The sequence below is a fragment of the Antechinus flavipes genome, chromosome 2 (assembly GCF_016432865.1).
Source record: "Antechinus flavipes isolate AdamAnt ecotype Samford, QLD, Australia chromosome 2, AdamAnt_v2, whole genome shotgun sequence".
In the NCBI taxonomy this organism is placed as follows: Eukaryota; Metazoa; Chordata; class Mammalia; order Dasyuromorphia; family Dasyuridae; genus Antechinus; species Antechinus flavipes.
The window spans coordinates 475,507,425-475,523,527 of NC_067399.1; the positions used below are offsets into that span (position 1 = coordinate 475,507,425).

General features: G+C 35.1%; 1 protein-coding gene across 1 annotated transcript in view; it reads left to right on the top strand.

Annotated features, from left to right (window-relative positions):
• The window catches only part of ANKRD27 (ankyrin repeat domain 27), a 98,347-nt gene that overhangs the window by 21,970 nt on the left and 60,274 nt on the right, over positions 1-16,103 (top strand). Inside the window, exon 3 of the mRNA XM_051979749.1 lies at positions 14,661-14,771. Coding sequence (XP_051835709.1) covers positions 14,661-14,771 — 111 coding nt within the window. The remainder of the gene's footprint in view (positions 1-14,660; positions 14,772-16,103) is intronic.

The window sequence follows — 16,103 nt, forward strand, 5'->3', positions numbered from 1 at the left end:
TTATATATGCAGTTAGCTTTCTGTAAACTTTTGTGGAATAAATACATGTGCATTTCTAAGAAAGGTATTTAACACTTTACTGAATCAAAAGCAAAGAACTATTAACATAAAAGGGGAAAATGTCATAACTATTTTTGGACAAACTTTCTCATTTTATTATTTTGAAATTATGTATTTTAATAAGGCTCTATCATTAGTTAGGCAAAAGATATTTAATGAGAAACAGTTGATAAGCTGAGATTTCTGAACTTTTTTTTTTTTGTTATGACTTTTATTGGATATCAAATGGTCAAAGTTTTAAACTATATAAAATATCTACTTGTTTCAAGGTCTTACCTAATCTATAAAACTGGGCTCTTTTTAAGGTGAGGGCTTGGATCTTCTCTTTTGTCATGGCTTCTGTCTCTTGAATTCTAGCCTTTTTTTGGACATAGCCAATTGGATGTCCCATCAGCATCTCTAGCTTGAATGACCAACTTTGAACTCACATTTTTCCCTTTTATTTGCTCCTCTTCTATACTTTTCTTTTTATTTTGAGGGTAACGCTTCTTGGTTACTCAGATTTATAACCATTTATAACCATCCTTTACTCTGATTATGACATTTCCCTATCAGAAATCTACAATGGCTCCCTATTGCTAGTAAGATAAAATACATTTTTCAGCTTAGCCTTTTGGGCTCTCCACAATTTGGTTGTAAATTCTCTTTCCAGATTTATTTATTATTATTTCTTTTCACACATTGTGTTTCAGCTAAAATACATCACTAGTTGTTCCCAGAATTCAGTATTCCATGCTATACTTCTGTGTATTCACATAAGCTTTCTTTTGTTCCTAGAGTTTACTCTTTCTTTTCTTCCTCTCAGACTTCTTAACTTCTTTAAGGTTTAGCTCTACTCTAACTACTTCTTGAGAACTTTTTCTGATTACACTTTTTGTATGTTATATCTATTTATCAGTATTGTGTAGAGGAGCAGCCTGATGTGGTAAATAAAGAGCTATCCTCAAGTCAGTAATAGCTGAGTTCCGGTTCAGTTTTTGCCACAAGCCAGTTCTGTGAACCTGCTGAAGTCAGTTAACTGCTTGGTGTCCAAAACTACTAGTACAACTATAAATTGGAGTGAAGTTGCCTATTCTTCATTGATAAGAGTAGTTTCATGATGATAAGTTATGTAGATCAATGAAATCATATATCCAGACCAAAACAAAGATTATATGGTATATTTGAGTGGTCTCTTTCAAGAATATCTACATTAAAACTTTATAAATCATTTTTGGACACAGATTATTTTAGTTTGTTTATTGGGTCTTGGTTCTTTGTAAGTTCTCTGAAAATACTATATGATTTCACTGTGATAGGTAACTTTAAGGGTATATTAACTTTTTAAAATTTTTGTTTTTATATATCTGTCAATTAAAAAAAATATGTCCTATTCCTACACAGAAAGACTCCCTTTTAATATGAACATTTTTTTAAAAGTTCAGCAAAACAGCTGTCATATTGGTTGTGTCCAGCATTATATACAGTATTTCAGTAATGGAATGAAGCAAGACTATGCTTGCTCCCATGCTTTTTAGTGTGATATTTTCATCAGTCTTGTCAGGTGCCTTCAATGAGGGCAAAAATGTCATCAAGGTCAGCTACTGCAAATAACTTGATATTTAACTTGAAAAGACTAAAAACAAAGGCTTTAAATAGAGGGCCAATTGGTACTTGACTTTGTTTGCAGATGATAGTGTATTTTGCAGATTGTTGTATCCGGAGCAACCTCTGAGTATTGAGTACTCACAGTGCTGTATAGCATTATAGAAATAGCTATAGTGGTGTACTAGAGAATATTCTATAAAGTATGGATTGATTCTTTGCAACTTGTTAATTTTGGCCCGACAACACTAATACATTATTGGTGGAACTGTGAATACATCCAGCCATTCTGAAGAACAATTTGGAACTATGCTCAAAAAGTTATCAAACTGTGCATACTCTTTGATCCAGCAGTGTTATTAGTGGGCTTATATCTCAAAAAAATCTTAAAAGAAGGGAGAGGGACGTGTATATGCACGAATGTTTGTGGCAGCCTTTTTCATAGTGGCCAGAAACTGGAAACTGAGTGGATGCCCATCAATTGGAGAATGGCTGAATAAATTGTGGTATATGAATGTTAAGGAATATTATTGTTCGGTAAGAAATGACCAGCAGGATGATTTCAGAAAGTCCTGGAGAGACTTAGATGAACTGATGCTGAGTGAAATGAGCAGGACCAGGAGATCATTATATACTTCAACAACAACACTATATGATGATCACTTATAATGGACGTGGCCCTCTTCAACAATGAGATGAACCAGCGAAAGAACTCTGGGAGATGACTGTGAACCATTACATAGAATTCCCAATCCCTATATTTTTGTCTGCCTGCATTTTTGATTTCTTTCACAAGCTAAATATACACTATTTCAGAGTCTGATTCTTTCTGTACAGCAAAATAACTGTTAAGACATGTGTACTTATATTATATTTAATTTATACTTTAACATATTTAACATGTATTGGTCAACCTGCCATCTAGGGGAGAGGGTGGGGGGAAGGAGGGGAAAAATTGGAACAAAAGGTTGGCAATTTTCAGTGCTGTAAAATTACCCATGCATTTAACTTGTAAATAAAAAGCTATTTAAAAAATGGCTTTACATTAATACTAAGGTTCTCCACCAGTCAGCTCCACGCCATCCATATGTGGAACCACTGGTTACAACAAATGGTGATGTTTGGAATGCTGTGGATCAGTTCAGTTACCTTGGTAGAGTACTTGCCAGGAATGTCCACATGAATATTGAGGTTTACACACACATTGTCAGCTCTAGATCAGTGTTTGGGAAGTTCCTAAACAAAGTGTGTGAGAGAATAGTCATTAGATGTCTCCTGGACTGAAGGTCTACAGAGCCATGGCAGGAAAACTGAATTGTTTCTATTTAAAATTGTCTTAGGAAGATTCTGAAGATCACCTGGCACTATAAGATACTGGACATTTTAGATCCTTTCTCTACTGCAGAGAGTACAGTGTAATGGACTGATCGTGTTGTTTGAATGTCAAGTGTATATATATCGAAAAGACTTTTTTCTGGAGAATTTACACAAAGCAACCTCTTATATGGAGGTCAGAAGAAGAAATAGAAGGACACTCAAGGTCTCTCTGTAAAACTTGGGAATTGATTATGGGACATGGAAGACACTGGCACAGGTCCACTTAGTATGGCATGTCTACATCAGAGAAGCAGCTGCACTTTGTAAGCAAAGCAAAACTGTAGTAGCTCAAAGGAAATACGAGGCAGGACAGTTTAGAGAAATCTCACTCCAAATGATATGGACTATTTTTACCCAACTTGTGATAGTCTTTTTACTTCATATTTTTCTGATCAGCCACAATTGGATATATTGTACCTTGAACCCAACATAGTGATATCATTTTGGTCTTATTCCTTTATGAAAGCAACCAACTAACCATATGTGCAAACTACCATTAGTTTTTTTTATTTCCTTGGGATATATACTTAGTACTTGGATCTTTGTATCATCTTAGACACTTTTTTCCTTTGGCATAATCTTAGATATTTTCTGGATTATTGTACCAATTTACAGCCCTGCCAAGAGGGTTTTAGTATGACTAACTTCCTATTGCCTACTCAACCTTTAATGTTCCTATCCATTTGCTCTTCCTATTTTGCTGCATGTGAGGTAGAATTTGAGTGTTTTGATTCATATTTCTTTCTGTTATTTGAAATTATTTTTCATATTTTGACAATTTACAGTTCTTTTTTTTGGAAAACTTCTTATCTTTTGACTTATTACTCATTAGGTAAATGATTTTTGGTTTGTGTTAATTCCCTTTATAGAATGGATAATTGGTCATTCCAAGGGCACTTAAGAATGAAAATGGAAGGAAGACTACTAAAAAAAAAAAAAAAAAAGGAAAATGGAAAAGATTTGAAAATGCAACAATAGATTAGTTTCACCTTTAAAAATATTGAAAATACCACACTTGAATCCCAACATTGTAGCTCCAAGAGCACTTAGATAAGGAAATAATTAAAAAATAAAGAGGACTAAGATGGAAAAAACACCTAGAATGAATTGTGAATTTTAAAAATACCTGTTTTAGAAGCAAATCAATTAAGAGGTACAAGTTATCTGAATGAGAAAATACCAAAGGAGTATTAAAAAGCTCAAATTCTTATTAATGTAAAGCTTCAGATTTTAGTATTATAATTAATGTAAGGTCTCATTAATAAAATGATAAAAGACAAAATAGTGAAAATTTTAATAATTACAGATCTATATGTCTCTCCCGTTTGTATTTTGAGAGTCATCTATACATGAATTGAAGTCTCTCTTTGATGAGGATATTAATGTAGAACAGGTAGGTTTTTGTAAGTGATAATAAATATCCTTACCATTTCTTAATTAACTGAAAGATGTTCTTATTGTTTGAATATGGAAAAACATTTAATTACCATAAAAGACATTTTGCAGGTCCTTTTATATCAAGGTATGTTCCACTTATACATAAAAATCATTCAAGATTCCTTGGAAGATAGAAAAAATAACCCTGTTCAATAAACTTCTGATCATAAACATTAGGTGAGGGATAAAAAAAGGAGATGAATGCTCATAATAATATTAGTTAGCATTTAATTAGTGCCTATTCTCTGCCAGGCACTGTGATGACATCATTGTAAATATTATCTCATTTGATCCTCACAACAATCCCAGGAGGTAAGTGCTATTATTATCCTTATTTTACAGTTGAGAACAGCTGTAGAGCAAACAGAGGTTAAGTTAAATGATTTTTCTGGGTCACATAACTAACAAGTGTGTGAACTGTATTTGAACTTAGGTCTTCCTGACTCCACGTCTAGCACTTAATCCATACTGCCCTTTAGTTGCTCTTCAAAGATGCTTGCCATTGTGATAGAGAAGCTCTAACAGAGTCCAGGTTGAAGAGAGATTCTGTATAGTTGATGAGGGTCCTATAGATCTTATTCATTGCATTGCATCAAGCCTCAGAACAATGCAAAGCCTCCTGCAAGAGCTTGGGCATAGGTTCAGCTAGAATTCCTAGAAGTGGTAAATAGAAAGGTGATTTATTTTTTTTTCTTAACAGCCAAAAATAATGTGAGAGTGCTGGAGAAAGCTGCAAAAGAATGAGCTAAATGCTCAAATGCAAAAGAAAGAATTGAAAATAGAATTAACAGATTGGCACAATAGGTACAAAAAGTTTACTTAAGCAACAAACTCCTTGGAAATTGCAGTACATAACATAAATTCTAGAAATACCCAATTTTGTATATTATCAATAAAATATAGTAGGAAGAGAAAGATTAAGAAATTGGATGTAAAATTACTTTATAGCATATAAAGTACATGGTCTTCCTGTCAATAAATAGGAACTATGTTAACATAATTACAAAATGTTATTTATACAAATAAAGACATCCAAGAAATTGGAGAAATATTACTAACTCATGTTTAGCTTGAGTCATTAAAAAAAAAAACTATACTATCTAAATTAACTTGCCTTTTTAGTGCCAAACTACCAAAGATTATTTTATAGAGCCAGGGGGAAAAAATAACAAAATTCATCTGGAGGACTAAAAGGACAAACACTCTCAATGGACCCGAAGAAAAAAATGGATAAGAAAAAAGGCTAATAATATTGGATTTCATTCTATACTACAAAAGCAATAATCATCAAAATAACATAATATTGGGTAAGAAATAGGTCAATCAGTGTAATAGATTATGAACATGATATAATGAAACAAAGATGGACCAAAATGTATACTAAGAGCTATTCCTTAACTGATGAATTGGCTAAGGCATATGAACAGAGAATTTTCAGAGGAATGCTAATAAAAGCTATATGAAACAATGGTCTAACTCACTAATAATTAGAGAAAAGCAAATTAAAACAATTCTGAGATTTTGCCTCTCAGCCACCTAATTGATGAAGTTGACTAAAAGAAAATGATAGGTGCTAGGACTATGGTAGAACACATGCATTAATGCACTGTGTATAGAGTTATGAATTGATGAGCCATTCTGGAAGGTAATTAGGAACTGTGCCCTCAAAGCTATGAAATAGGAGTTATTGTTGGATAGGGTGGGGTAAGAAAGTGAAGAGTTGATTGACACCTATGTTTTGAACTTGGGGCAATCTGGAAGATGATGGTATCCTAGAGTAATAGGGAAGGTAGGGAGAGGAGAGAATTTGAAATGAGAGATAAATTTACTTTTGAACATGTTGAATTTAATATCTTAAGGACATATAATACAATATGTGAAATAGAAATTCTAGATGGGAGACTGGAAGTCGGGAGAGTGATTAGGATTGGATGCATAGATCTGACAACCATCTGATTAAAGGTAACTGAATCTATGATGATATCACTAAGTTTATTAAAATTTTTTTTATTGAAGCTTTTTCTTTTCAAAACATATGCATAGATAATTTTCAACATTCACCCATGCAAAACCTTGTGTTCCAAAATTTTTTCTCTCTTCTACCCCCTCCCCATACAGCAAGTAATCCAACATATGTTAAACGTGTAATTCTTCTATACATATTTCCACAGTTATTGCAAGAAAAATCAGACCAAGAAGGAAAAAAATGAGAAAGGAAACAAAATGCAAGCAAGCAATAATAAAAAAAAAGAATCACCAAGTTTAAATAGAAAAAGTAGAGAACGGAACCTTGAGGCACAACCTCAAGCTGGTTAGCAGTTATAATCAGCAAAGGACACTGAGAAAAATTGGTCAGAGGTAGGAGAACCAGAAGTAGAGAGTCATCAAAACCTAGAGAGAGAATATTATTAAGAAGAGGATATGATGGAAAGCATGAAGAATGAGAAAAGTCCATATGAAACTAAGAGATCATTAAGAGAGAGAGAGTAACTTTAGAGAGAATGTGTTTTTAATTGAATGATAAAAATCAAAAGCCAGGTTGATAAAAATCAAAAGTGAGAGGAATAAAGTGGAGGCACTTATTACTGTAGATGATGTTAGCCAGGAGGCTAGCCAGGAAAAGAAGGAGATATATAGGGAAATACTGTTGGGGATGAAGGGATCTAGTAGAATTTCTGAGTTTGGAGGAGACATGGAAGTTCTTATAGGCTGCTGGTGTGTAGCCAGTAGGAATGAAAGACTAGGGATATCAGGAGTAGTCTGCTCTTCTTCCTCAGTCTTTGGGGCTGGATTGGGATTGTATGTATATTATCTATGCAGAGTTTTGGCAAGAAGGGACACTTCTTGTGAGTTAAAGATGGTATTGAAGGAAGGCAGCAGAGGGATGTGAAATGAAGAGGGTAGAAGAGGCTGATGGCAAGATGTTCAGCTGAGGAGAGGAGTGGAGAGGGAAGTGGGTAGGGAAGTATAAAAGGATTGCCTTGATGCAGAGAGCCCCATTGTGATATAAATTTGTAATACATCTACTCAGTGTAATTTCATGATTTTCTCTAGCTTCATTTAGCAATACTTGATTGAGGAGGAGTGAAGGCTGTGGATGACATTCTTCTAGGTCAAACTCATTTGTCATTATATAGTGATTAGTGTTGGTTTTTGTTGGTGTAGAAGTGTTTGTTTTCCTGACTATTTTACTTTAATTCATTTCATTTTTCTTCCTGTGTTTTTCTGTATTCATATTTCTAATTTTTTATGACATTGTAAGATGCCACTATGTTCATATATCATCCTTTATTTAATCACTCCCTGATTTATAGGCATCTATTTTGTTTATTGTGTTTTTTGTTTTTACCAAAAGAGCTGCTACAATATTTTGCAACATAAGGGGCCTCTTTGGGTTATATACCTATTAGTGGATTCTCAGGGTCAGAGGCCTGGACATCTTAGTCAATTTATTAGCATAATTTCAAATTGATTTTAAGAATGGTTGAAATATTTTACAGTTCCATAAATGGTGTATTAGTATAGATTCCTTCCTTCCTCTTTTTTAAACCATCAGTAATCTTCAATTTATATATGCCTTTTTTGTTTTTCTTCCCGGGATATTTATACCTTCTGAATCCAATTCTCCCTATGCAACAAGAGAACTGTTCGGTTCTGCAAACATATATTGTATCTAGGATATACTGCAACATATCCAACATATAAAGGACTGCTTGCCATCTAGGGGAGGGGGTGGAGGGAGGGAGGGGAAAAAAATTGGAACAGAAACGAGTGCAAAGGATAATGTTGTAAAAAAAAAAAAATTACCCTGGCATGGATTCTGTCCATATAAAGTAATTATTAAATAAAAATTTTAAAAAAAAACAATTTATATATGCCTGTAAGTCTTACAATAAATTGAATAATTAGTTTCAGGCACCCTGGGCAGTAGAGGAATGTGGATAGATATGAATATGCTACAACCTATTATCAGTAAAGATCTGAAGGATGTTAAAGGGTTCCTCCCTCCTTTCTCCCTCCCTCCTTTCCTTCCTTCCCCTGGTTTTATGTGGATACAGGCCAGGATTCTCAAACTTTTCAGTTTTAGGACCCCTTTACACTCTTAAAAATAACTGAGGAGTCCAAATAACTTGTTTTTGTGAGCGTTCATGAATATTTACCTTATTAGAAATTAAAACATAAAATTAAAAAATGTTGATAAACCCATTTATGAGCATAAATAACCCATTTCAATGCAAAAAAATAGAAAAATAATTTAACGAAAAAAGTCACATGATTTTGCATCTTTGCAAATTTCTTAAATGTGGAGTTCAGTAGAAGAGTTGGATTTTCGTATTTGCTTCTACATTTCATCTGTTGTGATAATAGTGTTTTGATTGAAGTATGTGAAAAAAATCTTATAGAGATTTATAGTTGGAGAAGGAAAAATATTTCCTTTTAATAGCCTTTTCAGATAATATTTTTCTTTAATATTACATCAAAAGTTGACAAGTAGTTTTTTAATGATTAGCTGCAATTTCAAAATCTGAAATCATATCATTGAACTTAGTGTAATACTGTGTTAACATTTTTATAACATCATCCCTTGGTCATTTGGAAAATATTAATTCATTGAGTCTTACAGATCTTACAAATAAAATGTTGACAAATTTTATTGTACAATATCAGAAAGTTACTTTTATTAATATTACTATGAATCTCATCAGAAAACTTTTAAGAATTAGGAAGCTGTAAAACTTATGGTGTAGCGTACAAGTTTTCCAAAATTAAAATTTTCGCTTGAAAACTCAGATTTTTATCATTGACAACAAATATTAGTAGGAAATATCAGATTTCTATTCATTGCTTCAGTATGTTAGAGAAAGAGATAACAACACATGGTGGTAGCACAATTAAGATATTGGTAAGTGCTGTGGTCATAATTATATCTCCTTTTGCCCCAAATATAATGGTCCCTTCCCTTCTTTGACTTAAAAACTTATTTCTTTTGTCACATGTTGGCCTCTTGCCTTCTTCATCTAGCTCAGTGAAGCTGAATGAGGCTTATTATATAATTTTAGGTTTCTTTTTTTTTTTCTTCATAAGGAGCCTAACAGTTATCCCCTAAATGTAACTTGAAACCAAAGTGATTTCCTTCTCAGAAGTATTAGGAAAGATATAATTATATTAGCATATCTTTAAAAAAAGGTACATTTCTTATATAAAATTTCGCATATAAAATATAGAATTGATGAGGTCTAGCTTTTGGGGTTCCCTTTTGTCAGGGCACCAAAGGTCTAGATTTAGAGAACCAAAATGAGATTAGGGTTTCTGGTAGTCAGGGAATTAAAGGATAAGGTCTAGTGGCATGTTTGAGGTTCAAGGAACCAATTGGAGAGATATGGCTCCCCTATACCCCCTTGGGATTTGGCGTAGGACTAGGGAGTTGTGGGAACCTCCTTCTGGCGGAGCAGAGATTAGATTCTTTGTAAAGGAATTTACTGACCTGAAAAAACTAAACTGATAAAAAAGATTTATTGTTGGCATTGGGGAGTAAAGTTTCTTTAGAGAAATCCTGACAAGAGAGGCATAAAGTCTTGTTAGGGAAATAGGTGAGGATAAAGAGAAGGTAGCACTGGAAAAGAATATTATTCCAGTGGGCAGGTTTTCTTGGCATAGCATAGCATAGCCTAGCATGGCGTGGCATGTTAGGATCTCTGCAAAGAAATGAGTTTAAAATTGGCTCTTTTATAATAGGAGCTTTGGCTACAAGCAAGCTCTGCTCCATGGGGCTGAGTTAGGGGATGGAGTTCCAAGTTGGCTCTTTTCAGTTTGAGCTAACTAGCCCCACTTGGAATTGAATAGAAAATCTTAAATTGAATAGGATTGGAATCTCCAGCTCTAAACTCAACCAGCCCCACTCAGACAACAGAATGAAGCTGCTTACCCTTGGGCAGGGTCCCCACAATGGCAGGATTCATGGAGAATTTGTTCTTCAAGGAGTTTTGGAGTTTCGAGGTCCCTTCTTCAGAATCATTGTACTGTTTCTGATTTAAGATAATTTGTGAAAAGAATACATTATGGATATACAAAATAGAATTAGCACTAAAAATTAAGTTCTTTGATTTTATTGTTAATAGAATAAGTTCTTCTAGACTTGTCCTAAAGAGTTGTGAAGGGCTCTATTAGTCATTTAAGAGTAGCCATAAAATCATTATTTATGTCTTTTAAAAAAAACAGTGTCATGGAATATATTTGGAAGTTGATAGTACTTCTCTTCACCAGTCAAAAAAGGAGAATTCTGTTTACTGATGTGGAACTATCAAGATTTATTTTAAGTGAAATAGAAAGCTACTCTGGGAAATTGATGAGAGGTTTGGAAGAAGGGAACCTGTCCTGAAGTTGCATCCTTACTTTGTGATGGTCACATTATTAATCAATAATGACAAATAATTTCTTTCAGGACTGAGCTGACCCCACACAGATAACAAAGATGAAACTGTGCTTGGGGTGGAATTCCCTTACTGAGGCAGAGTTGAAGGAGGTTTTCTCCTTTAAGGATTTTCAGTTTTGGGGTTCCCTCTTCAAAGCTACTTATCTTGATTCCCTGGGGCAGGTCTTTTGCAGGGAAGAGCTTCTCAAGAGTTCAAAGAGAATTTCTCAAGTGTTCCCCCAAAGTCAGAGGACAGCTTCAGGATTCCCCCCATCATTTCCACTTTACTTGCATGTCCTGGTATTGCTCTGGTATCATTCATGGGCTTCTTTCAGAATAAGACAAACCCACTTTTACAGTGAAAGGAGGGAGGCACATTTTTTTCATCTTTTCTCCTTGTAATACCGAAGAAACTGAACAAGACAAGAGATTAGAGTCCAATTCTATAGTTTATTAAATGGAGAGAGATACTGGGAGCAAAGGATCACGGTTGGTCGAAACTATCATCTCAGAGTCCAGTCCCCAGTATTGGGACAGCAACCTTTTATAGAATAACAAGAACAATGACATAATGGGGGTACTTAATGTAGGGGGGAGGCCCCTAGGATGACACAATGGAGAGAGGGTACTGATATTCTAATAACATCTGAAATGGATAAACCTTTATCTTGTCAAACATTAAGAAAGAATGTCTATAACCTAAATATATAAAACCTTTATCTCAAACATTAAGAGGGAAAGGTTATAACCTGAGGCAGAATAACTAAATAGGACAATGGGGAAACTAGGTCAGGACCTCAAAATGGAACTTTGGCACAACATTCAAGGCCAAAGTCAGAGGACAGCTTCAGAGTTCCCCCATCATTTTGATAAAATTTTTTATTTCTTTTTTAATAATATTTTATTTTCCAAAATACATGAAAAAATAGTTTTCAACATTCATTCTTTTTTTTTTTAAATTTTTTATTTAATGATTACTTTATATTGACAAAATTATCCCTTGCACTCGTTTCTTTTCCGATTTTTTTTCCCCCTCCCTCCCTCCACCCCCTCCCCTAGATGGCAAGCAGTCCTTTATATGTTGGATATGTTGCAGTATATCCTAGATACAATGTATGTTTGCAGAACCGAACCGTTCTCTTGTTGCATAGGGAGAATTGGATTCAGAAGGTATAAATAACCCGGGAAGAAAAACAAAAATGCAGATAGTTCACATTCGTTTCCCAGTGTTCTTTCTTTGGGTGTAGCTGCTTTTGTCCGTCATTTATCAATTGAAACTTATCAACATTCATTCTTGAAAACCTCCATATTTTTTTCCCTCCCTTCTCCCATTCCCCTCTAAATAGCAAATAATCCAATATAGGTTAAACATATGTAATTCTTCTAAATTTATTTCCACATTTATCATGTTGCATAAGAAAAATCATATAAAGAAAAAATGAGAGGGAAAAAAACCGAACAAACATTAACAATAGAAACAAAAGGTTAAAATACTATGTTGTGATCCACATTGTCTTCATAGTCCTTTCTGGATGTGATGTAAATTATGTCCCCTTTAAGCTTTGGGAGGGATGTCCTGAAACTTCGAGCTCCTTTGGGGAAGAATTCCTGAGTCTTAAACTCTAGCAGCTTCTTGGGAGGGGCACACCTTTCTGTCTTTAAGGGAAAATCCCAAGATAAATAATCTCTTTTCTATTGGGAAATCTAGATCTGGGGTATAATCAACATTGAATGGCTCAAACTCCCAATTAAGTAATCCTTCAATTTTGAATTGAATTGAAGCTCCAAGCCTCAGAAGGTTAATAAAAGACAACTCTGAACCTAGAATCTTCAGCAGAAATCCTTTTATGCCACATTTCTCTTTTATTGGCCTGACTCCGTCCCTGCTTCTCAGTTCTGCAAAACCTCCCCTCCTTCTTTGTTAGAATACTTTATAAGGATAAAAGATCTTATGTTTTAGAATATCAGAATGCCTCTCCCCATCCCAAGCTATCTGAATATCAGATACCCTCTTATCAAGATGCCTCTCCCCATTTCCAGGATTCTTCCCCCCATTAGGTCATCCCTCTCTGGAGACTCACCCCATCCTGTCAGAATCCTGTTCCTGCTTTTAGCACCCTGACTCTGCCCCTGCCTCAGTCTACCCTCTGCATCTGAGCCACGTGTATAGATGTCATTGAGAACTCTGCTGGATTCTTGGAGATGATAGTCTCATTTAGCCCTGGGACCAAACCATGGATCCAATTTGATCCCAGTATATATCTCCATTTAATAAACTATTAAATACTCTTTAATCTCTATTTTGCTCAGTTTCTCCGGCATTACAATTCTAACAGGATCTTTCCCACTGCTGAAGATATTTTCTTCTCAGTGTAACCTATATATTGCTAAATTCCTTGCCTACTAAGAAGTCTGCTTTAGCAAGCTGGTTTCTTAGTGCAAATAAACCCATCCTTTTGCCACAAACCTTGTGCTGTCTGTATTTATTGGGGTTTGCGAATTTTTTCCTCAAAGCCTGCAACAGGCCAACAGGATCCCATTGCTTTTAGGGGATCTCTTTCTGTTCTGGCACTTCATCATTTGCACCTCATCAGATGCATAAAATGCAGAACACAAGATTAAATAAGACAGAAGTGTCTATATTTGCTTGGGAAGTCCAGGCTTATACTTTAAACAGGGAAATCTATCCCAGAAACAAAAGAATAAATTGCTTTTAAAAAAAATACTTAAATGCCAATTAAGAGGTGGTGGGAAACTGAAGGGGTATTAAAGACAATCAAATGCCTGCAGTATTTTAGCTATAGCATAACTTATTATTGCAACACCTCAAGTCATAGTTAGGGTATAGGTCAAAGCTACATCCTTATGAGAGTCTTCCCTCAGTGTATCCCAAACATATGTAATTCTTATGTACATAATAAGTTTAACTTCAAAGTGAGGGAAATAGCTTGCAAGCAAAACCAACCTTCTTAAAGAGGAGAATTCACTTGCTTATGACAGGAGTAGGGTTTTTTAAGTGTGAAAATCACAAATGGCTGGGCAACAGCACAGGCATCCTTGGATCTTTTGTTAATAGTTTCCAGCTTGTTGGAGTCATTGAGCCTTGTAATTGTTGCTGGGACACAGAAGCAGCATTAACATGGTAGGAACAGGAGTGAGGGACCTGGTTTGACTTCCTTTGGTGGCAACGTAACATGGGGATTGTTAGCATGTCAGGGATCTCATTGATCACTTCCGCTTTAATATGTCAGCTTTGATCTCAGCTTCCTAGTCAGGATCTCCTGGAAAGTAGGGAAGCTCCCACAAATCTAAATAGTATAATCATTGCACGTATTGATTAGTATGAAAATTATAAGCCCATATATACATATATAGCCCTTCTATGCTTAAATGCTCTATAAAGCCCTTCTAGCTATTAGTGCTTGGTTGAATTGTTTTAGGCATGGGGAAATTTTACAGTTAGCACCAAAAATCTCTAGTTTTAGTATCAACAAGAAACCATTTTGTCTTCTGAGCAAAGAAGAGAAAGTGTCCTTTCCCCTTTCTAGGGGCCTGGTGAATGCCCTAGTGATAGGAAGTCATTCTTTCTCCAGAAATAGGAGGGGATTTCTTTTGTTATCAGTTGTCCTCTGATTGGTTTTTTCCCTTTTGTAACAGCAAGATTCAAAAGCCAAATTTAATTGGGCTGGCCTAAAAAAAATATCATTGTAATAAAATTAAAACACTTATTGTTTGTTTTTGATGATGTTTTGAGTATCACATTAATCTTCTTAATTGATTGTTCTTCTAGGTTTTAGTACCCTGCAAAGGAAGCCTATCAAGCAACACACAGTCTACCTGTCAGTTTGACTCCTATGTCTTGAAACCAGTGGGAGAAAGTTTTCAGACCTTAAATGGAAAGGTACCCTATTTTTTCATAATTCAACCAGTAGGACATTGGGAAGAGAAGGTGTCTGTATGAGAGAGGGAGAGCATGGCAGGGTGATAGAAAATACAAAGAGGCATTTTATTTCTTTATGCTTATTTGAGTGAAGGATGAAGCCCAACTTCTGGATTGAGGGTAAGGGTAGTGGGCTGAGGAAGGGAATTTGTGAGGATACATACTAGAGGGCTCTCAGCAAGGATCTGGCTAGTGAGGTAGCTCACTGCTGCCAAACCTGTATTAGATAGAGTTAGAAGACTTCTTAACCTTACTCCTGTGGTATTGCTGATCACTTGCAAAATTAGATTTTGTAGCTAGAGAATTTGTTGAGTAAAATAGACATATATGATCTACCATCATTAATTAATTTCATGATTACCTGATAGGCAAATAATACAGCACAGGAGAGTTCCATAGAAATTTAGTGAGTACCTGTTTTATGTAGCAATCATGCTGTTAAGGGTATAAAAATATGTGCAAGACACATTCCACGCTTAAGATTGTGACCAAGAGATAGGGGACTTCTGAAGATGGAGAAGTGTGTGTTGCAGTGGGGATTTAATAATAATTTATTAACAATTGCAAAATGACATTAATTGAAGCAGCTTTATATGGATATGATTATATTTTTACATCAACATATGTAAGTACCTTGGGAAATATTAAAGGTGTTAGAAGGATGACTTGAAGTTGCAGCTCCATATCATTGAGCGTTCACTTTACTTGGAAGAGAAAGAAGGATTCAGAGGCTTGGGGGAGGGGGAGAGAGTAGTGTGGCCCGAGGTACAAAGTTGTCAGCTTTGTAATGTTATTATTATTTTTTTAATAACTTTTTATTGATAGAACCCATGCCAGGGTAATTTTTTACAGCATTATCCCTTGCATTCACTTCTGTTCTGATTTTTCCCCTCCCTCCCTCCACCCCCTCCCCTAGATGGCAAGCAGTCCTTTACATGTTGAATAGGTGTAATGTTATTATTGACTGATAGCTTTGGACACATCTGTCTTCAGAAGGAGGTCTTTACCTTCCTTGTCACAGTTTTTAGTGAAGATTGTCTTACTAATATTTTTGTCCCCTTATTGCCCAGTCTTGTCACTGTAGGAAGCCAAGACTGACTTAAGTATTTTGTGTGGTGAATCAGTGTTTCTTTGTATCTTTCACATAATTGTGTTGCTCCTGGGCCTGTGTGAAGGCTCTATTTTTAGGTGTCAACCTGAGGTCAGGAAAGTTTCTATTTGTTTTCTGATCTTCCTTTTTAGTACTTCTTGTTCTTGAGAAAGAGCATCCCTCCCCTTTATCTTCTTCTTTCT